The sequence below is a fragment of the Schistocerca americana genome, chromosome 5, assembly GCF_021461395.2.
Source record: "Schistocerca americana isolate TAMUIC-IGC-003095 chromosome 5, iqSchAmer2.1, whole genome shotgun sequence".
NCBI lineage: Eukaryota > Metazoa > Arthropoda > Insecta > Orthoptera > Acrididae > Schistocerca > Schistocerca americana.
The window spans coordinates 448,944,699-448,967,221 of NC_060123.1; the positions used below are offsets into that span (position 1 = coordinate 448,944,699).

Consider the following 22,523-nt stretch of genomic DNA (forward strand, 5'->3'; position numbering starts at 1 on the left):
AAGGCATAATGGCTCAATACAAGGACACATCTCTCCTTCGGGGCTATGTCCACCCCTACATACTGTTTCCTCAGCCCGATGGCATCTACCAGCAGGAGAATGCAACATAGCTTGCAGTGTATGTGCATGGTTCAAAGAGCACTGGATGAGTTTTCTGCACTCTGCTGGATACCAAACTTCCTAGATTCAAACACAGTCAAGAGACTGTGGGATCACCTGGATCAGGCTGTTCGTGTCATGGAATCTCAGCCAAGAAAACTAGTGCAGCTTGCTATGCCATTGGAGTCAGCATGACTCCACATCCCTGTCTGTACCTTCCGGAACCTCATTAATTCCTTCGCATTTCACATTGGTACACATTGCAAAATGTGTTATTTGTTCACCTCTCTTCCTTCTCCTTCAACCTTTCTTCTAGAAGAAGGAGCCACAGCTGTGCAGCCTTGCAAATCTCAATACCTTTTTATATGTGTGTTCTCCTGGCACCACTGGGTGAATAGGTTTTTAAAATGTGGGTTTGTCAGCCAACAGGAGAGAGTAGCAGAAATGCAGAAAACCTGAAATGGCGCCAGATATCCTGGGATAAGATATTTACAAAATTTCAAGAACTAGTATTAAGTGAGGAAACTAGGCATATACTATTGCCTCCTAAGTATCACTCTCACAGGCGCCATGAAAGCAAGATTAGAGCAATTACTGAGTGTATAGAGATATTTAAGCAGTCGTTCTTCCTGTGACCCATACAGAAATGGAATGAGAAGATATCCTAATGGAGAAGTGGGGGTTGCATACTATGCATGTAGATGTAGACTGACTTGAAAATATTTTACTTCATTTTTAATTACTTTCTAATCAGCAGTGCATGTTTTTGGTTGGTTTGAAAATTTCAAACATGGAAGAAGTTGGCCGGCCGGCGTGGCTGAACGGTTCTAGGCGCTTCAGTCTGGAACCGCGCGACCGCTACGGTTGCAGGTTCGAATCCTGCCTTGGGCATGGATGTGTGTGATGTCCTTAGGTTAGTTAGGTTTAAGTAGTTCTAAGTCTAGGGGACTGATGACCTCAGATGTTAAGTCCCATAGTGCTTAGAGCCATTTGAATTTGGAGGAAGTTGCTAGGTGAAACCTTTTTGTAACAGCTACCATGATTTTCATATAGTTAATAATTTTACTACATCAGTTTCATTTGTTCTCTTGCTGCTTTACCAGTTTATGTCTCTCATTATAGGAAGAAGACATTTTCCGAGAAAATCTGGCACAAGCAATTGCTAATGTCTCTGCAGTGGATGCTAACAGATATGAAATTGGCCGGCTCGGGTGTATCCCTGTGATTGTCAATTACTTGGTATCAAAGAACCAGGCTGTTTGCCGTGCTGCTGCAAATGCTCTTTTCCAGCTGTCAGCATATCCACTTAATTGTCAAATTATGCAGCAGAGTGGAGTTTTACCAGTAAGCTGTTTCTGTATTATAAACTTAGCCATCTACCTTTTAAAGATAGATATCTGTCAGACTAGCCATTGAAATAAAGATGTTGTGAGTTGCCTCATACCAGTAACTATTATAGGTGGTGAAGTTGTACCTGATAGGGTAACTTTATACTGAAATAACATATCTTTCACAATGCCACAATTATACTAATAAAAGAAAAAGACAGAAAGTAGGTTCTATGTTGCAAAAGTACTTGAACTGAATTACAGGCATAAGAAACCCAAGCAAGCTTTTGTCAATATGTTTACTGAGTACACTTGGAGCTTTGCTTATCAATGGTACTATGTAATGTCCTTGAATCACTCTGTGTTCATAGCTTATAGCATTATCGCTATGTGTGACTGCTGGACATGCTGGGGCCTGGTTGGCCCACTGATTGCCCTGTTACTTTTCCTTGCACCACCCTAAGTCTTCTAAGATGTAACAGAATTCTCCATCTGTCACTATTTTTCTACAAGACTTGGCTGTTTTCTGTGGATATGACACCTCCACTCCCTGGGTAATTGGTAGTACTCCTTAGAGTTGCATCAATTCAGAAACCATTTATTTTTAGACATTAACGTATATTTTTGTTACATTTCTCTCCATATGGTTCCATTTGATATAATTACAAATGTTCAAATTGATTGTGGGATTACAACCAGTCATCATTAACTTCACCTCACTATATTTTTACTGGACACCTGGCAGTCATCTCCAGGTGAGCCACTGAAGACTTATGAAGATGTTCTCCGCTCCACCCTATATAGAGTGCTGAGAATATTGCCGCGCATGTGTCAGAGTCATGATGACAGATAGACCACACTACCCTGTGGCAGTGCCCTCACTGGTGGAACTGCAAGGATCAGCTGCCTTCACTGTAGCCACTCACTGCAGCCATCGGAGTATTCTGGAATCTTCGTCTGAAGCAAACCTCAAAGATGATGGGATTTCATGCATTATCCAGCTAGCAGCCACTGTCATGGTTCATTAGATTTTCTGTGGTGCATATTTCAATGTGTTATTTTGTAATGGAGTCCCAAAAAGATGTTGCTGGGGCAAAAATTAATGTTTTTACATACTCCATTGAATGTCCATTGGAGATGCAATGTTTTGCTATTGCAGACTTTCTCTGGTTGCAAAAGGCGAGTGCACATTTATATTCTGTGCAGGTTCTTGCATTGTGCTTGTGGTTTGCCCTATGTAGACCATATCACATTGGGAAGGTATTTTGTAAATTCCAGCCTTCTGCAATAACAAATTATCTTTCACCGATCCCAGCAGGTCTGAAATCTTAGATTATGGGTGGAAAATCACTTTCACCTGAAAATTACTAAGAATTCTTGCAATTTTGAAGGAAATGTTTCCAAGAAAGGGAAGAAAAGCTAGGGACTTTGCTGGCACATTTTCCTCTTATCCATTTCCCAGTCACTCTTCTGTTGAACCTAAACATCCAGTTTGGGAGGCAACTATCCTGTAATTCAATAGTATATCGAATGTTCTCATGAATGGAGTTAATATGATTATGAGATCTGTTTAAAACATTCTGGAACTTTGTCCACACAATTTTTCTACGCTTGCCATTTATGTATTGTGCATGGTCTCCTCTGAAATACTTTCCTCCACAATTGATACACCACTCCCAAAGCCATTTCCACTTCCGGAAGCTGTCTTGGTATGCCTCTTGCTGGATTGCACAAAGCACTGTCTGCGAATTTTCTTTTATCTTATCTGTCATTGCAAATTTTCATCCTTTCACTGGGGTTTTCAACTTTGGAAATAAAAAAGACAACAAGGGCCAGATCTGGAGAGTACAGAGGATGAGGCAGCACAATGACTTCATTTTTTGTGCTGCAGTCATTCACCAACAGGGATGAATGTGCAGGTGCATTATCATGATGCAAGAACCATGAATTGTCTTGCCATATTTCAGGCTCTTTCCTTGAAACATTTTCTTGCAGGTATCACAACACGTCCAGATAGTGCCTTCAATTAACAATTTGACTCTGTGGCATGAATTCATGATGAACTAATCCTTCAAAGTCAAAGAAAACTACCAGCAAGGCTTTGACATGTCACCTGACCTGATGAGCTTGTTTTGGGGGTAGAGAATATTTCTGGACCCATTGTGAAGACTGAACCTTGGTCTCAATATCATAACCGGCGAGCCATGTCTCATCACCGTTTATGATTCTCTTAAGGAACATCTCATTCTCATTTGCATGATCCAAAAGCTCTTCACAGATTGTGAGGTGAAGATCTTTCTGGTCTTGACTCATGAGCCATGGGATGAACTTGATGCAACACGATGCATTCCAGGATGCTGCATCAGGATTTCAATATGATCGACCTGAAATGTTACATTCTTCTGCAATCTTTTGGACAGTCAGTCTTTGCAGGCTTACTGCATTATTTGGTTTGTCTCTATAGAGGTTTTCTTGAGTTTCACACAAAATTCATGCTCTGTTCCTCTAATTCTGCCATCTCAAAATTCGCAAACTGTGCTACACAACATTCTATTCAGTACAGCACTGAACAATAACTAACAGACACACAACAATGAAACTTCCAGCAGATGCACATTAAACACAGGTGTGTGCAGGTATGCTAACTGCATTTTGCTCCTTCACACCACTGGTGTAACATTACAAATGTTCCGGAAATATTTGAACAGACATCATAGAAACTCTATTAACTTATCTTCTTCATGGGGCCACATCATGAAAGTATCATCCATGTACCTCCAAAAAACAGTTGGTTTAAGAACCACTGATTTAAGTGCCTTCCCTCCATATCCTCCATAAAAAAGTTAGCCACCAGGGGGGACAAGGGGCTGCCCATGATGATGGCATCAGTCTGTTCTAAATACCCTGGTTGATCATAAAATAGGTTGAGGAAAGAGCGACATGGGTGATCACAAAATAGGTTGAGGAAAGAGCATGACAAAACAAAGCAGTGATGCCCACCAGAAACTGTTTACCAATTAGTGCCAAGAAATCAACAAGAGGTATCTTTGTAAAAAGAGACACTACATGAAAACTCACTAGAATATCTGAACTACTTAGATAGAGAGCCCTCATGGACATTCGCCAAGCAATGGTCTCAGCAAGAAAGCAAGATGTCCGGCTGAATCATATGTGACGGCATCAATATTACTCACTGTAGGCTGTAAAGGAAGACCATCTTTGCGCTGTATGCAATCTTGGCAGTATGCTCCCCTGTGGTTTTAACCACTTGATGGTCTTTGGAGGTAATGAGGAACAATGCAGGAATGTACACATCTTCCATTGCATCTTGCAGTAGGGTCGTGATCAGTCTTCCTGTACAGAGCATCCCTAAGTAGGCCATAGATCTCTTCCAAATACAAACTACAAGGTAACAAAACAGTTGTATGTATGTATGTATGTATGTTAACCGGGGACCTAGAAACGATGGAGAGGCTCCGTCCCCGCCACAGTCGTAGTGATCCACAACACCACAATGACTACCGCAGTCCACTTCACCCCTCTGCCACCCCCCACACCAAACCCAGGGTTATTGTGTAGTTCGGCCCCTGGTGGACCCCTCAGGGAATGTCTCACACCAGATGAGTGTAGCCCCTATGTTTGCGTGGTAGAGTAATGGTGGTGTACACGTAAGTGGAGAACTTGTTTGCACAGCAATCGCCGATATGGTGTAACTGAGGCGGAATAAGGGAAACCAGCCCGCATTCACCGAGGCAGATGGAAACCGTCTAAAAACCATCCACAGACTGGCCGGCTCACCAGACCTCGACACAAATCCATCAGGAGGATTCGTGCCGGGGACCAGGCGCTCCTTCCCGCCCGGAAAGCAGTGCGTTAGACTGCACGGCCAACCAGGCGCGCCAACAAAACAGTTGAGTTACCTTTATCAGCCTTCAGCACCACTATGTCCAGATCCTCTTGGAGACTGCATAGTGCAGCCCTTTCTTCAGAGGTTATATTACTGCATTGAGGAGGAGCTTTCAAAAGAGCCCAGCAAGTTCCCCTTCTTATTTGTTTGGCAGCATCCATAGGAAAGCATCGTACAACTTCTTCAATGCTACTCACAAAACTTATCGGAGGTAGTGCATGAGGTGTACATGAAAAATTGAGTCCTTTACCCAATACAGACAGCATCACATCATCGCAGTTCTTCTCTGAGAAGTTGACAGTAGAACATCGTGCAGTTTTTCCCTGTGGTGACAGCTGGTGTGGCACCAAACAATAAAATTTTGGCATCTGCCAAGAGCTTGCATCCTTATATATCCAATCAAACTAGGCTGAAGTCACTCCATCAACCCAATCCTGTGATACAGGAGACAGAAGGGCTGCAACCTTCAGATATAGATGGAACAGTTCTTCTGAAATGGCATCCAACCTTTGTCTCATATAGCAAATTCTCTTCTCAACAATAGCATGACTGGCCTTCTTTATTATCTTCCATGCAGTGACAGTCTTAATAAAATGTGTCACTTTGGCAAATTTTGGTATTATGCCATGGTCCTGTCATCTCATTAAAAAAACTTAAAGAACTTAAAAGTTTTGCTTTATTACCACACAGCTTGTCAAAATTTCTTTCATGTGAGCCCATCTTCTCCCCGTAAAGGCGTCTGATGTGAAACTAAAAATTTTCCTGGTGAATTAAATGTTCTAAAAGCTGATCATCATAAACATCCATCCATTATATTTTGACTGGGCACCTGCCAGTCATCTTCAAGTGAGCCATCAAAGACTGACGGATGTTCTCCACTCCGCACTCTATAGCGTTCTGAGAGTACTGCCGCAAATGTGTCAGAGTCATGGTGATAGATGGACCACACCAACCAGCAGCAGCACCCTCACTGGTGGATCTGCGAAGATCAGTTGTCTTCGGCATTGCCGCACGTCGCAGCCATCAGAGCATTCTGGTGTCTTCGTCTGGAGCAAATCTCAGAGATGACGCGATTTCACACATTATTCAACCGGTACTTACTGTCAGGGTTCATTAGATTTTCCATGGTGTGTATTTCAATGGATTCTTTTATAATGGAGTGTCAAAAAAAAAGTTTCTGTGGCCAAAATTAATATTTTGTCATCGTCCGTTGAGTGTCCATTGAAGATACAATGTTCTGCAGTTGCAGACTTGCTGGGTTGCAAAGGGCGAGTGCAGCATGTATGTTTTGTGCAGCATTCTTCTACTGTGTGTGATGTTTGTCCTATATAGGCTGTACCACACGGACAAGATATTTTGTAAGTTCCACCTTCCGCAATAACAAATTATCTTTCACTGATCCCAGCAGGTCCTAAATCTTAGTGGTGGGTGGAAAATCACTTTCACCTGAAAATGACTAAGGATTCTTGCAATTTTGAAGGAAATATTTCCAACAAAGGGAAGGAAAGCTAGAAACTTTGCTGGCACATTCTCTTCTTTATCCATTTTCCAGTTCTTGGTTTTAGCTGAGAATGTGGGGTGGAGTATCCATTGTCTCTGAACATTGTCTTTAAATGTGCAAAGTCTTTAGGTGACTAACTGCATCTGACACTGTATGCGCTCTGTGTACGAAGGTGTTCAGCACACTTATGGTAGTGATGGGTGATGGCAACTCGAAGAGTAAGTACAAATCAGTGTGAGTGGGCTTACGGTAAACAGAATGTCCCAGAGAGACGTCACTCTTCTGTCAAACCAAAACATGTAAAATTGGGAGACAGCTATCTTTCTCTAATTCCATAGTAAATTGAATGAAGATGATGTAAAAACTCCATTAACTTATCTTCTCCTTGGGGCCACACTATGAAAGTATCATCCACGTATCTCCAAAAGACAGTTGTTTCAGAACCACTGATCACGTGCTCTTTCCTCAAAATGTTAGCCATCAGGAGACAAGGGGCTGCCATTGGTGATGCCATCAGTTTATTCAAAATATTCCTGGTTGAACATAAAATAGATTGAGGACAGGATGTGCCGAAACAAAGCAGTGATGCCCATCTGAAACTGCTTACCAATTAGTACCAAGAGATCAGCAAGAGGTAACTTTGTAAAAACAGTTACTACATCAAAACTCACTAAATGAGATGTTGGGACTGTGGCATAATAGGAAAATTTGCAGAGTAATGCATTTTGTGAAGACTGACAGTGCAAATAAGATAACAGAGAAGGTGAGTCATGCTGTTGGTATTCTCCTTATTTACTACACAGTCAGTTCCTACTCTATTTGTGATATTACATCCTCAGTTGTATTTGTGCATATTATTCAGTCTGTCTGTATGAATGCTCTTGTTCCATATCCTTAACATTTATTGTAGAAGCTGACTTTTCCAACTTGTTCTAGTAATACATCCTTTGGATCTTGTTTCTCACATAGTACTGTCAGACTTTTCTCTTTAGGAACCATGTACGACTACCCATTACTATTTAATTGTGTCCAGTTCTTTGATTTAAAGGTGCAATTCTCTTTACACAGACACTTATAGTATGAAGCAACTTTGCCTTAGACTCTTCCTGATCAGATGTTGACAATAGTGTAAATGTTTGTCTGCAAAGCCTTTTGTTCTTACTTAGTTCTTAACAATCTAGTTGTTTTGTTGACCATTTTGCTTACTGGCTCTTTGCATCATCATTAAGTAAAAACTCTTTTTCTGGGTGGGTGAAAATATACTTCACTTTCGACTGAGGGATTTCTTTTGGTAAAGGAAATGTACTGTATAAGGTAAACATGTAATTAAGGGAACATTCAGTATGTATCCTAATATCCTTTCTGCTATAAATACATCTATATTGATGAACATTAACACGAGATATCCTGACTATTTGACTAGAGGAACAGGGGACTTAATGTCTTTAAGTTCATCTCTTATTAAATTGAGGAACTTCACATTTTGTACAGGGTTTGTTATGTGAGGTTGCAATATGCCCTTCTGTGCATTAGCTAGGGTATTTTTCATTTGTTTGTATTCTTCCCATTCCAAATTTTAACATGTTTTCATTTTTCTTTATCATACTTACTCTTCTATTTACCAACTTTTTTGTGTTCGTTATAATATGTAGCATCAGCTATGTCTAGTGTGCTAAATAGTTTATTACCTGGCTGGCAAAATTTAAACAGGCTCCTCTTCTTTGTTGTCTTGTGCCTTGGTAATTCATGTACCAACTTCTGTAATTCTGTTATTCTTTCTGTATGGAATGTCACTTGTTGGTCAAGTAAGCAACTATCTATTAAGCCTAAATTAAGTTCTCTCAGAGCGTCCATACCTCTCTGTACTGCCAATTTTCCATGCTTTTCAGCCACCTGGAAGTCTCAGTCATAGCACTTAAATTTATGTATGTTTCAATTCTTCAAGTGATACTGTATATTTCCACATCTCCTAAATTATCATAGTACAATCCTAAAGTTTTCTCTATTTCTGGAGCTTTAGAATCCATTGTCAATTATTCTGTGTTGGCACTTGCATTAGTAGTACTAGTGTCCCTCCTACTTGTGCCATGCTGTTTTAATCTGTTTGCATGTACCTCCATTTCTTCGTTTCCTTTCATTTTTATAATTACATTCTGTGTGTTTATCCTTACTACTTCATGTGGCCCTCACCACTGTGAGGGTAGCTTCCTAGGTTTGCCATGTCTTACTGTCTCATGATACAGCATCACTTTATCATGCACTTTGAATTCTTTTGGATTTTGTCATTTATCATGCTGTTCTTTGTTAGTCCTTTTCTGTTGTATTATCAATGTTCTTGCTATATCATGTGCTTCTTGCATTCTAGCTCTCAATCTGTTCACATATGTCTTGCAGTCATAACTTACCAAAGTTGATTCTCATTGCAATATTCTGCTACATTAACCGATATTTCATACAGGAATTCAAAGGGTGTATAAACTGTACTACTGTGTGGTGTTGTGTTCAATACAGAAATTGAATATGGTACCCAATTGTCCCATGCACTTTGATCCCCAATCACAAAGTGTATCAAGTTCTCTGTCAGTGTACAGTGACTTCTTTCTAGTGCACCATTTGACTGTGGATGGTATGCTTTTGTGCGTATTCTGATAATCCACAAAAATTTACAAATCCTATTAAAAAGATCACTTAACAGATTTGACCCTTTATCAGTTAAAAGCACTCATGAAACTACATATCTTAAATTCATGCATTCCTAAAATACTTCTGCTACTGTTTCAGCATCTTGCCTTTCTATTATCACCGCTAAGGTAAACTTACTTAAATCATCTTGGAATGCCAGCATGTATCTCTTTCCTGTGCTTGATACCTCTGAAGGGTCCACTATATCAATTGAACACATCTCAAATACGATTTTTTCAGTGTCTGTTATTTCCAGTGTCATTTTTGTCTATGACAGCGTAAACTTATACTTTTGGTGTGATGGACATTTCCATACATATTCTTATACATCTTTGTGGTACTGTAGTTTGATTCTGCCTTATTTAATGACCTGGATGCCTATGCAATGCGCGAGTATTTGCTAACCTCTTTGCCTTGGGATAGAGCTACTCCCAGAGATGGACTGCTCATGTCTGTCATCACTATGAATGGCTTTGTAAAATCTGGGTACTGAAGTAGTGGTGGATTAAACAATTTCTCCATTAGGTCCTTGAATGCATTGTTTTTTCATTTGACCCATTCATATTCTTCTCCTTTCTCTAGCAGCTCATGAAGCTGCTTTGTGATTTTGCTAAACTTTGCAATAAGTCATCAGTAGTATCCAATTAATCCTAAAAACCTTTTCAATTCCTTCATTGTTCTTAGCCGTGGAAAGAACTCATCTTTTCCACCTCTGTCACGTCCAGTGAGATTCCCTGGTTCATAATAAAATCACCCGAGAAAATGTCTTCTTTTCTTAAGAAATTACACTTATCCAGTTGCAGCTGTAATTTGTGCTCTCGCAACCTATCAAGAATTAAAGTGAGTTTCTCATTATGCTCTTGCAGGTTTCTTCTGCAACACATTATATCATCTAGGTACAGAAAACATTTTATCACTTGCAGACCTGCCAAAACTGTGTTCATCAGTCATTGAAAACAACCTGGGGCTCCTTTCACTCCCACTGGCATTCATTTATACTCACAATGTTAATAGTTTGAGCTGGATGCTATCTGATCTCTGTCCTGCTCATACGTCAGTATATGATGGTCCACTTGCAAGTTAAGTGCCTAGAAGTATTTTGCTTGTCCTAGTTGGTCCAAGACTCTGGAGATACTTGGTAACAGAAATGCGTCACTTACTGTGAAGTCATTTAACAGCCTGCATTCCACTACAATTATCCACTTCTGTTTACCACTGGCATCTCTTTTTCTTGGAACTAACAAAGATGCATTCCATGGGCTAGAGCTTTCAGTAATTACGGTATGCTGCATGGTCTAGCATTCACTACCTTCCCCACATGTTCCGGTGCTGTTGGTAGTCTGTGTGCCATTGTGGATGTATGTGACAATTTGTCACCTGGTAGATGGAATACATCTCCATACACTGTGAAAACTTCTACTAATGCATTCTTTTCTTCCACATTGAAGCTATCCACACTCATTTGTTTTTTGCAAAGAGCTACCACGTCTTCCTATCTTTTCCAGTGACTTCCTTACTGCCTCCGATTTCGTGCTAATTCTTCTGTCACTAACCTGACATTTTTAATTGTACTTTTTCCTCTGACAAATTCATTGCACTTACAACTCTGGTATGTACACCCCATGTACAATTTTCTGTTTTGGGATAACCATTTCCCTTTCACCAAGTCACAGTACTTCACTGTACATGTTCAATTGCATTATCTTTCCCTCATGTCGTCCAATTTCCCCATCGGGCTCCTCTAATCGGCCTTGAACTTATATCCTTTTGGTTCCTCCTCCACTGTTAAGGTTGTGTCTTTCCCTTGTAATCTTAACACTTTTCCTGCTTAGTCTAATTTAGCTTTATGCTGTGGTAGAAAATATCTACCAATCAACCTGTCACATGGGATGTCTAGTCCTGACACACACATGAAACTTGTGTTGTTCTTCTCTGGCACCTTCCAGACTTAAATGTATTTCCACTGCGCCTAATGTATGTACAGCTTCGCTGGTGATGCCCTTTGGTTAAAGCTTTGATGCTTTGTGTGTTCTAATTGTATGTACAGTTTGCAAGAATATTTTTTCTCTTAAGAAGCAAAAATGTGACCCCATATCTATTTACAGCTTTAATTTCTTCCTCATCTCTACACAATATATGCTAAAGAGCCAAAGAAACTGGTACACCTGCCTAATATTGTGTAGGGCCCCCTTGATCATGCAGAAGTGCCGCAACATGACATGGCATGGACTTGACTAATGTCTGAAGTAGTGCTGGAGGAAATTGACATCTTGAACCCTGCAGGGCTGTCCATAAAGCTGTAAGAGTATGAGGGGTGGAGATCTCTTCTGAACCACACGTTGCAAGGCATCACAGATATGCTCAATAATGTTCTTGTCTAGGGAGTTTGGTGGCCAGCAAAAGTGTTTAAAGTGAGAAGAGTGTTCCTAGAGCCATTCTGTAGCAATTCTGGACATGTGGGGTGTCACATTGCCCAAGACCATCAGAATGCACAATGGACATGAATGGATGCAGGTGATCAGACAGGATGCTTTGTAAGTGTGACCTGTCAGAGTCATATCGAGACTATCGGGAGTCCCACATCACTCCAACTGCACACACCCCACACCATTCCAGAGCCTTCACCTGCTTGAACACTCCATGGATTCATGAGGTTGTCTCCATGCCCATACATGTCCATGTGCTTGATACAGTTTGAAATGAGACTTGTCTGACCAGGCAACATGTTTCCAGTCATCAACAGTCCAATGTCAGTGTTGATGGGCCCTGGTGAGGCGTAAAGCTTCGCATCGTGCAGTTGTCAGCCTTCAGCTCTGAAAGCCAATATCGATGATGTTTCATTGACTGGTTCTCATGCTGACACTTGTTGATGGCCCAGCTTTAAAAATCTGCAGCATTAAGTGGAATGGTTGCACTTCTGTCATGTTGAACAATACTCTTCAGTTGTCTTTGGTGCCATTCTTTCAGGATCTTTTTCTGGCCACAGCAATGTCAGAGATTTGATGTTTTACCGGATTCCTGATATTCATGGCACACTTGTGAAATGGTTATATGGGAAAATCACCACTTCATCACTACCTCGGAGATGTGTCCTATCGCTCATGCACTGACTGTAACACCATGTTCAGACTCACTCAAATCTTGATAACCTGCCATTGTAGCAGCAGTAACTGATCTAACAACTGTGCCAGACACTTGTTGTCTTATATAATCATTGCCGACTGCAGTGCCATATTCTGCCTGTTTACATATCTCTGTATTTGATTACGCGTCCCTATACCAGTTTCTTTGGTGCTTCAGTGTAATACTAGCACACCATTTTCTGTGGTGCAATCTATTATCCAGACTACAGGAATTTTTAAAGCTAAAATGCCCAACTGTGGGGCTTTGTCACATTTTAGTTTTCCTGAACTACTTTCCTTGTCCTATTTGACACTAGCTCACTACGCTTCCTTCACACATGCCAAGGGCCTTCATGCCAATCCTTAGCATAGTGTGTGGCTTGTTTACATTTGAAACAAGTCACACCACTTACTCTGGTACACAGTACACCAAAGTTGCCAGGCAGATTACATTGCAGGCATCTCCATTCACAAAGTGAATGCAATCCATTGATCTCTGTGCAATTCCTTTTTAACTTGCTGTGAGCTGTTTCTGTCACTTCCCCATGTCATGCATTCCACATCTGTGTGACCTTGTTTGTCATAACAATAGCAAAAATATGTGATCTGTTTTGTCATCCTTTCCTCTGTCCTGTTCCTACTGCATTTCCTTGCTATATTCCCTTGCAAGCCACGTGTAAAACACTTCAGTTCTGTACTTTCGTTATACTGTCTTATCAATTTATTCATATCCTCAATCTGTGTGCATGGGACTATTCTTCTTCCTCTCATTGACAATAGTGCACTTTCTTCCTGTAGTGCTAACTCGACAGATGCAGTTGACCCAGTTTCATCACCATGACTTCTAACTATTGTTTGAATTCTATTGTTATTCAACCTTTGTATGAAACATACTCTTCCTAAGGACTCTACCACCTCTATGGTACCTTTCTGGTTATCTTTACTTGTAACCCTCTTTACAGCTTCCTTAAAACATCTATGTATTTTATCAATCTTATTTGCCCGCATCGAAGTTGGTCCCCCACGGCCTTGTCTCATCTGAAATATTTTGAAAGTGGAATAGTCTGTTGTCCTCTTACTTGTGTAGTTGTCTTCCAAAACACACTTTACTTCTTCCCACATGCTTGTTTTCTCACATACTTGCAGTCTCAATCTGGATCCACCCAGAACCCAGAATTTTTGCTTTAATGAATTTTAACAAAATCCCACGTTTTTCTGGTTTAATTAATTCAGACACAAAATCTACATTTGCAATCAATTCCCTTATGTCTCTCTTACTGCTGTTGAAAGATTTGTCCATAATACACAATGCTTCTTTAGAACTTATGTTACCACGTCCTGCTATCCTTACTTCAATAGGAGCAGATATTTTAAACACCTTATAGCTAACAACGTAGAGTTACAGTTACAACTGCTACAAGTAACTTCACATATGTGCTGCCTTACGAGGTTCCCTGTGCCTGGGGATAAGGGGGATCCATGCAAACCTCCCCCCCCCCCCCCCCCCCCACCTGCTGTTAAGGCAAGGAAAAATACAGTGTATTCAGATGCTTTCTTTCAAGAAAATAACTTAAAGGTCAGTATTATGTAGATTTTCAACAGGGTCACAACTGGAACTTTTTTTATGGCTATTTAAAAGTTCCCATTTGGCTTCCAAAATATTAAAAATACGCCAGATTCCCAAGTCTTGCCCCCTATAAATATCCAATAGGCACTCTTGCCACCTTATTGTGGTGCTTCAAGGTGAGTCAGTAACATGCATTGTGTTGATTCCGAGATCAGAGCCCTGGCCTCAGTCTACTGGACCTCTGTCTGCTTGCCTTGCAATCTGTGACACATCAGCTGTTGCCCTGCTCAGCTGTGCTACCCTAACACCACCCTTGATGCAGTCTCGACTACTGTTGCCCACTGTCCATTGGGACTCCATTTTGAATGAAACTTCCTGGCAGATTAAAACTGTGTGCCGGACCGAGACTCGAACTCGGGACCTTTGACTTTTGTGGGCAAGTGCTCTACCAACTGAGCTACCTAAGCACGACTCACACCCCATCCTCACAGCTTTACTTCTGCCAGTACCTTGCCTCCTACCTTCCAAACTTTACATTTTGAATGTTGCTGTCGTGGGGTAGAATTTCTACTAGGCCGAAAGTTGCGAGTCACCACAACTTCCTGCAGTTTTCCACAGTTGCTATGGCATACTGAGTCAATAGGTTACCATCCAAATGCCTTTGTGAAAACCTTTTCCACACCTGGCACCTGAATTTTACTTCATTCTCTCATGTCCCAAGTGTGAGTATTTCCCAAGATTGGGCAACAAGGTTCATGAGAAGGTAATTAGCCAGCTGGCCTACGTCAGGAGAGTCATAACCTGGCTACAGTTTTAAATCCCTTATTACAAAAGTTAAGGATTGGCAAGTGACTGGAAATTACGTCAACTTGAAGTGGTTTGCAACTTCTAAATTCATTCAGGAAACAATTTCATTTCTTGCTCTACCTGGCTTGAAGCAGTTGTACATTTGAATACACTGAATCTTAGTATAGAGACAGTGACTGGCTAGCACTGTTCTGTCTGCTTTGAAATGAGAATGTCAGTATGAAGTGAACCTGCACCCACTATACAACACACAGAGATCCCCAGCTATTCACCTACAATTTCATTAACTGCACTGATATTATTGCAGCTACTTCTGCCTAGCCTTTCCTGGCTGCTTCCCTGCTCCATTCTGACTCTCCTGACTTCACTGACCTCCCTTCTTTACTGCTCAGAGTGTACTGCCTCTGAGTTTTGTTCAGCTTTCCCTTCACCCCCACCTGTGTTTGATATGATGTGATGCCAAAGGCCTCTCACCACCTTGTTGGCTGTAACTATGCACTGCTCTTCAGATATTTTCCAAAGGCTAGGCGGAGGGAGAGAAATGTCTCCCTATAAGGTCACACACTGAGTCCTAAGCTTGCCATTGGCTTTACATGATGTATATTTCATTATATCCCTCAGCCCACACTGTGTAGCCAGGAAGTCCTGACCTCATTTTTATTGTTGATATGTGTGCCGAGTGCACTTGGATTTGTGCCTCTCAGTGGTGTTCTGTAATGTCCTTGCATCACTTTGTGGTCCTAGCCTATAGCATTACCTCTATATGTGGCTGCCTGACATGCTGCCACATGGGTAGTCCACTGGCTGCCCCATGGATTTTCCTTGCGATACCATAAGACATCTATGAGTTAACATTATTCCCCATTTGTTAGTATTTTTCTACAAGACTTGGCTGCTTTCTGTCTCTGTGTGTGTGTGTGTGTGTGTGTGTGTGTGTGTGTGTGTGTGTGTGTGTAGGGGGGGAGGAGGGGAGAGAGAGATTGTTTTGTAATGTTGCTCTTCTAAACAAGTATGTATAAAATGTTTACTTTCGATGACATTTCATGAGAGTGCACAGCACTGTAATAAAAATGTATACTCATTTTAAGAACAACATCCTCACATTTTATAAAATATAGTTTACTTAACCTGTATATGGCGTCAATTCATCTACCAGTCATATTAGTTCCAACGATCAGGTTCTGGGTTGTTTTTACAAGAGGTTGGAGGCAATAATTCTTGTTTTGAAAACGTGTGGGTTTAATTTCATTACACGTAAACCAATCCACAATCATGATTGCAGTTCCATAGCAAAAGAAAACACAGATTCAGATCAAACAAAGACTTGAGAACAGTTTCATTCTCTTGCTCAAAACCACCAACTACAAAAGAGCTTTACATGATGTTAACCCTTTCAACAACAAAATTAGTCTGACACCAAAGGCTCCAAGCAGTGACAATATAAACTGCACTAATTATTTTTGAGGCTTCCAGAATGTTGTATGAGTCAAAATGTTGTTTATGTAACTTGAATTTTAAGATTATAATTGCAGTCAGCAGGAAAGAACTAACAGTCAAGTTTGAACACACTTTATTATAACTAAAGAAAAGTACCTCTTGGCATGTACTAATTGTCAAATGCAAGAACAACAAGAAAACCCCACAATTCTTGTGGTGGCAAAACCAGGTAAGAAAACAAGACAATGAAAGAAAATAATGACCAAAATCTACTCCAAAACTTACAAGATACAACATGCTACTGAATGCTATGGTGAGTGTACACTATGCTAGAGCTGGCATAAGTACTGACTGCAGTTGCCCCTAGCGGTAGGTAAACACTGTCAGTCTGACTATCCAGACCCTCTTATACGACCGAGGAGGCAGAGTGCTACATGAGTCACATGAGTCACATGTTGTCCGGCAAAGTAGTTCCATGTGTATTCAGAAAGCCTGTTATTGTTTATATCCACTGGTGATGTTTTACTCTGCGCTCTTGAAGGGAGGTCGACAGCCTATCTTGCTTGTCGGCTGTGCGGTTCCTCTTAACTGATAAGGGGCAGCTACAACATTTCTCCTCCTGGAAGAAAGAATGCACAGCACCACACACATCCATTGGAGTAGAGGCATCATAGTTGACATCCATGAGTTCGTGGTCAGAAGGGGCGGGAGGCGGCAACGCAGCAGGGGCAGCTGGCGGCAGGGACAGCAGCTGAGGCAGAGACAGAAGTGGAGGTTCCGTCACAGGGTGGCCAGCGATAGGCACTGGCAGCTCCCTCAGGGTGTTATGGTCCACCAGACGGGGGCAGAGCTGGTTGAGATGCCAACGGGTGGCGGAACCATCGTCCAACCAGAGAGACGCCATTGCCCGGCTGCAGAGCTTAGTGATGACTGCAGGCACCATACGTGCCTGTGGATCCATGCCCAGACTTCCTGCCTGACATGGAAGGAGTGCACCCAAGTGTGGGAAGGAGGGTGAGAAGCCTCGGGAACAAGGACGGATAAGGGAGAGCGGAATGGTCGACCGTGGCAGGCAGTGCAGTATGTAGCGAAAAAAAGAGGCACAGCCTCCTCTAGCGGGTGATGGCTCAGCAGCTTATCGAGCTTGGTCTTGAATGTCCACACAAAACATTCTGCCCAGCCGTCTGATGCAGGGTTAAATGGGCAGTATGGATGAGGGTAATTCTATTGGCAGTACAGAATTACTTAAACTTGGTCTAAGTAAACTGTGAGCTGTTATCCGTAACAATCATTTTCGGGAGTCCCTCAATAGCAAAGAGGCACCTGAGAATTTTGATAGTCTCAACAGAAGTGGTGTTCTTCATCCGGGAGACATAAGGGTATCCCGACCAAGAGTTTATCAGTATGAACCACTGGGAACCATGACATGGCCCTGTGAAATCCAAAGGAGACGTTCCCACAGAGCAACTGCATCCGGCGACAAAAAATACTGGTGCAGGGGTGCTGCCTGACGTGTTTGGCATGTGGTGCAGACTGACACAAGGGACGCAATGTCTTTATCCAAACCACGCCAATAAAGGTGTTGGTGGGCCAGATGTTGAGAATGATGCCCGTGGAGGAGGTCAAGGACACAGTGGTGCAATGCATGTGGTATGACCACCCGGGGAACGTCTGATTCACTATGCAAAAGATGAAGCCACTTCAGAAAAAGAGACTTTCCCAAATATCCCAAAAATGCTGGACTTCTGCATCGCATACACTACAACGGTTGTTCAGCCAACCCGCAGTGATTTGGTGGCGGAGAGCTTTCAGTGTCTGATCCTGGGCGGTGACCCACCAGACCGCATCGGCATCCAACAGAAGTGTGCCCAGAGCTGCATTCACGTCCGATTCTACATGGAAACAAACCAAGGGAGAGGTGTCAAACTCATGGTCCGTCCGGGCAGGCATCCGGGACAGAGAATTGGTGTTTGTGTGCCATTCAGAGGTGCAATAGACAATATCAAAGTCAAACATTACCAAGAAAAGTGCCCGATGCTGGAGGCGGCCCACTGTCCAGGTGGACACTGCGGCACCTGGGTGAAACAAAGAAACCAAAGGTTTGTGGTCAGTCTGCAGAGTGAAATGACAACCATACACAAAATCGTAGAATTCTGTTAGGACAAAAACCAGTTCCAAAGCCTCCTTTTCAATTTGACTATATTTGGTTTGTGCGTTGGTCAATTTTTTGGATGTGAAAGTCACTGGCCTCTCAACGTCATTGACCACTTGCGAGAGGACTGCACCCAGGCGATAGTCCGAGGCATCAGCGACAACAAGGGGCAGGGAAAGATCGTAAGCAACCAGACAAGGAGTGCGGGAGAGAGCAGACCTGAGATGTGTGAAAGTCTGCTTGCACACCATGTCCCAAACCCAACACACAATCTTGTGTAATACCCCGGTCAGCGGCGCCGAAATCTCGGCGGCGCGGGGTATAAAGCACCGATAATAGTTGATTTGACTGCGGACGGATTGCAGTTGCTTCATGTTGGTGGGAGGAGGCAGGTTTTGAATTACCTCGACATAATCCTTAGAGGCATGTAGACTGTGGGCATCGATCAGCACCTGAGATAACTGACCTCTTGTGCAAAAAAGTCACACTTTTGTTTCTGGCAATGCAGGTTAGCCCCCAAAAAAACCTGAAACAGCCGATCTAGCTTGTCCACAAGGTCCACCGCAGATGAGCCACCAAAGATGACATCGTGCAGATAGTTGGCTTGTGAGGCGCTCCAAATGATGTTGGAAATGACGGGGGCGCTGGCAATGCCAAATGGGAGGTGGTTGTACAGGAAAAGTCCACACGGGGTACTGATGACTAGGATCTGCTGCGATTCCTAGTCCAATGGCGGCAGCAAACAATCATCATGCAAATCGATTTTAGCAAAAACGGTTGAGCCCGCAAGACATGTGAGTATGTCATGGGACAGGATATGCATCAGTGAAGGACTGAGAATTGACCGTGACCTTAAAATTGCCACAGATGCATAAAGCACCATTCAGCTTCTTGACTGTCATGATAGGTGTCACCCAGTGACTGTGCACGATGGTAGAAAGGATGCCTTCATCTTGTAAGTGGTGAAGCTCCATCTGGAGCCTGTCTCAGAGAGCAAAGGGGACTGGGCGGGCCTTAAAAAATAACAGGAGCAGCAGAGGGAAGAAGCTGAACATGTGCGGCGAAACCCTTCACCCCTGGTGTGGAGGATGAGAACAACATTTCGTGTTTGCTGAGCAACGGGGCAAGGAGAGTATCCGATGAGGGGATCGAAACAGCCTGTACCATGTACGGCACTGATAAACCCAGACGACCAAAAATGTCCACACCCAGAAGGTTAGTAGCACCAGGGGAGCTGACCACCAAAAACTGAGGAGTGAAGGAACGACTATAGTAAGAGATTTGTGCGGAAAAAATGCTGACTGATGTAGAGTGAGAGTACAAGGATAAAGCTGGCAAGCCCAATTGTTGGTATGTAGCACCATCCACAATAGAAACGAATGATGCCACGTCAATTTGAAAGACCACCAGAATATAAGCGACCTCCAAGGTAAGGAGAAAATGGGCACCCAACTGGGGAATGATGAACACTTGGCCAAAGTGGAATGTGAGGCTTAGGCTTCCAGGTCCTGAGATGACAATTCATGACGGTCCACCCACAGGAAGCGTGGCACCTACGCGATGTTTCTGCAACACCTGACACAAGAGGCAACAGTTTGTTGCGAAAGCTTGAATTTTGTGTGTATGTTTGTGTTTGTTTGTGTGCCTGTCGACCTGCCAGCACTTTCATTTGGTAAGTCACATCATCTTTGTTTTTAGATATATATTTCCTACGTGGAATGTTTCCCTCTATTATATATATATATATATATATAAACTTCAATTTTTGTCGTGGATCCCATGTGCTAGTAAATGTTCTTCCAACCATTCGACATAATTTGGCCATGGTGTGGAGCCACGTGCAAAGTGTTCAATTTACCTGTGATGGAATCAACTCTATGAGCTACCTCTTGCAATGCCGGGGAGTAAGGGCAAAGTTCTGATCTTGTGAGCACTGCCTGAGTCTGCTGTAGAGTTTCCACTGAGGACTGAAGAAGTTCCTCTGAGGAGGCCATTTCGTTTGAAAATTAAAATCCCGTCCTCGTCATCAATAACTGTAGTGTCCTGTGATCAGCAGGAAAGAACTAACATTCAAGTTTGAACACACTTTATTATAATTTAAGGAAAACACCTTGGCATGCACTAATTGTGAAACGCAAGAACAGCAAGAAAACTCCATAGTTCTTGTGGTGGCAAAACCAGATAAGAAAATAAGACAATGGAGAAAAGTAATTACAAGATAAAACGTGCTACTGAATGCTATGGCAAGGGTACACTTTGCTAGACCCGGCATAAGTTCTGGCTGGAGCTGTCCCTAGTAGTAGGTAAACACTATTGCTCTGACTGTCCGGGCATGCTTATAAGGCCAAGTCGGTGGAGTGCTACATGAGTCCGATTGGTGGAACACTGTCACATGTTGTCTGGCAAAGTAGTTCCATGTTTATTTGGAGGCCTGTTATTGTTCATATCCACTGGTGATGTTTTGATCTGCACTCTTGAAGGGAGGTCGGCAGCCCATCTTGCTTGTCAGTTGTGCAAGCCCTCTAACTGATAAGGGGCCGCTACAACATTTATCAAGAATGTAAATTTCTTTGGGGATTTTTGAGATTAATAGCTGGTGTTAAAGTTTTTATGGAATTGAAAATATTCTTAATGCTGTTAACTTCATTTTATAATGACATATTGATTGAATATTGATAGTACCACAATAAAAATACAAATAGGAACATATGATTTGTCTGATATTAAAATTACATGGTAAAATAATAATAAATGATATAGTTTTGTTTTATTAGCATTTGCTGTCATGTATTTGCCAACTAATCTTCATAGTGTAATATGTAGCAGTATTTTAAGGTATCAGTATATAAAAGAAAAATTATATTTGTGGCAAATTTGTTCCCACAGACTAGAAAACACAATGAACATTTACAATCATGCATTTCATAGCTGACAGGTACAAAAGTGTTCAAATCTGGTCAGAATATAAGTGGTATCACAAATTTCTGTAACCGAGAAAAGTTCCATCTGTGTGTGTGTGTGTGTGTGTGTGTGTGTGTGTGTGTTATTGAGAAACCACACAAGTACAATTATAAAAGTGTACAAAGTACACCTGAAACTGTACATACAGTATTCGTTCACAATATGGCTTAATTAGGAAAAGACCCATTACCAGTTTTTGAGGAACAAAAGTTGCAAATTCGGAAGATATATATTTCAAAATATAGAGAAAGTTGAAACAATAAAGAGCTTTTACCTGTCTGACCTCCTTTGTATATAAATATGGAAATATTCTTTGAGAGAACTGGAAAATATTGCCAGTATTATAAAGTCTGCAGTCAAATGAATAACATTTTGAAATAGTTAACATTGAAAAAAATTTTAATCAGATAAATTTGTTAGGCATAAGTAAATTATCCACTTTTAGCCAGTAGTGGTAGTGACTTCTTGTTTCGATTTGCAGTATCTCATTGTGAACATAGAGTGTGCAGATGAAAAACTACGGGAGGCTTCTGCTGGGTGCATGGCCAACATACGGAAAGTTGTAAAATAATCTCCAGGATGCATAGGTAACATATGGAAACTTGTAAAGTAAAGAATTTCTTGTGTAAGTGTCAAAGTTATTTCACTTTTGTATATATAATGAAGTAACAGTGATAGCCAAATTTCATCCAATAAATTGACAAACTGACAAAGTTTTCGGTTTTTCTTCTCAAGATTTTCTGAATATAACTTCCTTAATATATATTATTTAGTTCTGGGATTGAGATTACGTGGAAGCTAGAAAGTTATTATATAACGACATACAATAAATGAGCTGTGGTAGCCTGAGGTCTGACAGCGGTGCACACCGAAAGACAGGCTTCACAAAAGCAAACTTGGTAGGCAGTGGTAAGCAATTTTGTACAGTCTATTTGTGGAGACTTTTGTTGAGTCATAATG

General features: G+C 41.7%; 1 protein-coding gene across 1 annotated transcript in view; it reads left to right on the forward strand.

The window, feature by feature from the left end:
• Nucleotides 1–22,217, forward strand: part of LOC124616744 (armadillo repeat-containing protein gudu-like) — a 159,061-nt gene extending 136,844 nt beyond the window's left edge. The window contains exons 10-11 of the mRNA XM_047145113.1: nucleotides 1,222–1,443; nucleotides 22,045–22,217. Coding sequence (XP_047001069.1) covers nucleotides 1,222–1,443; nucleotides 22,045–22,134 — 312 coding nt within the window. The 3' untranslated portion in view covers nucleotides 22,135–22,217. The remainder of the gene's footprint in view (nucleotides 1–1,221; nucleotides 1,444–22,044) is intronic.
• Nucleotides 22,218–22,523: the final 306 nt, after the last annotated feature.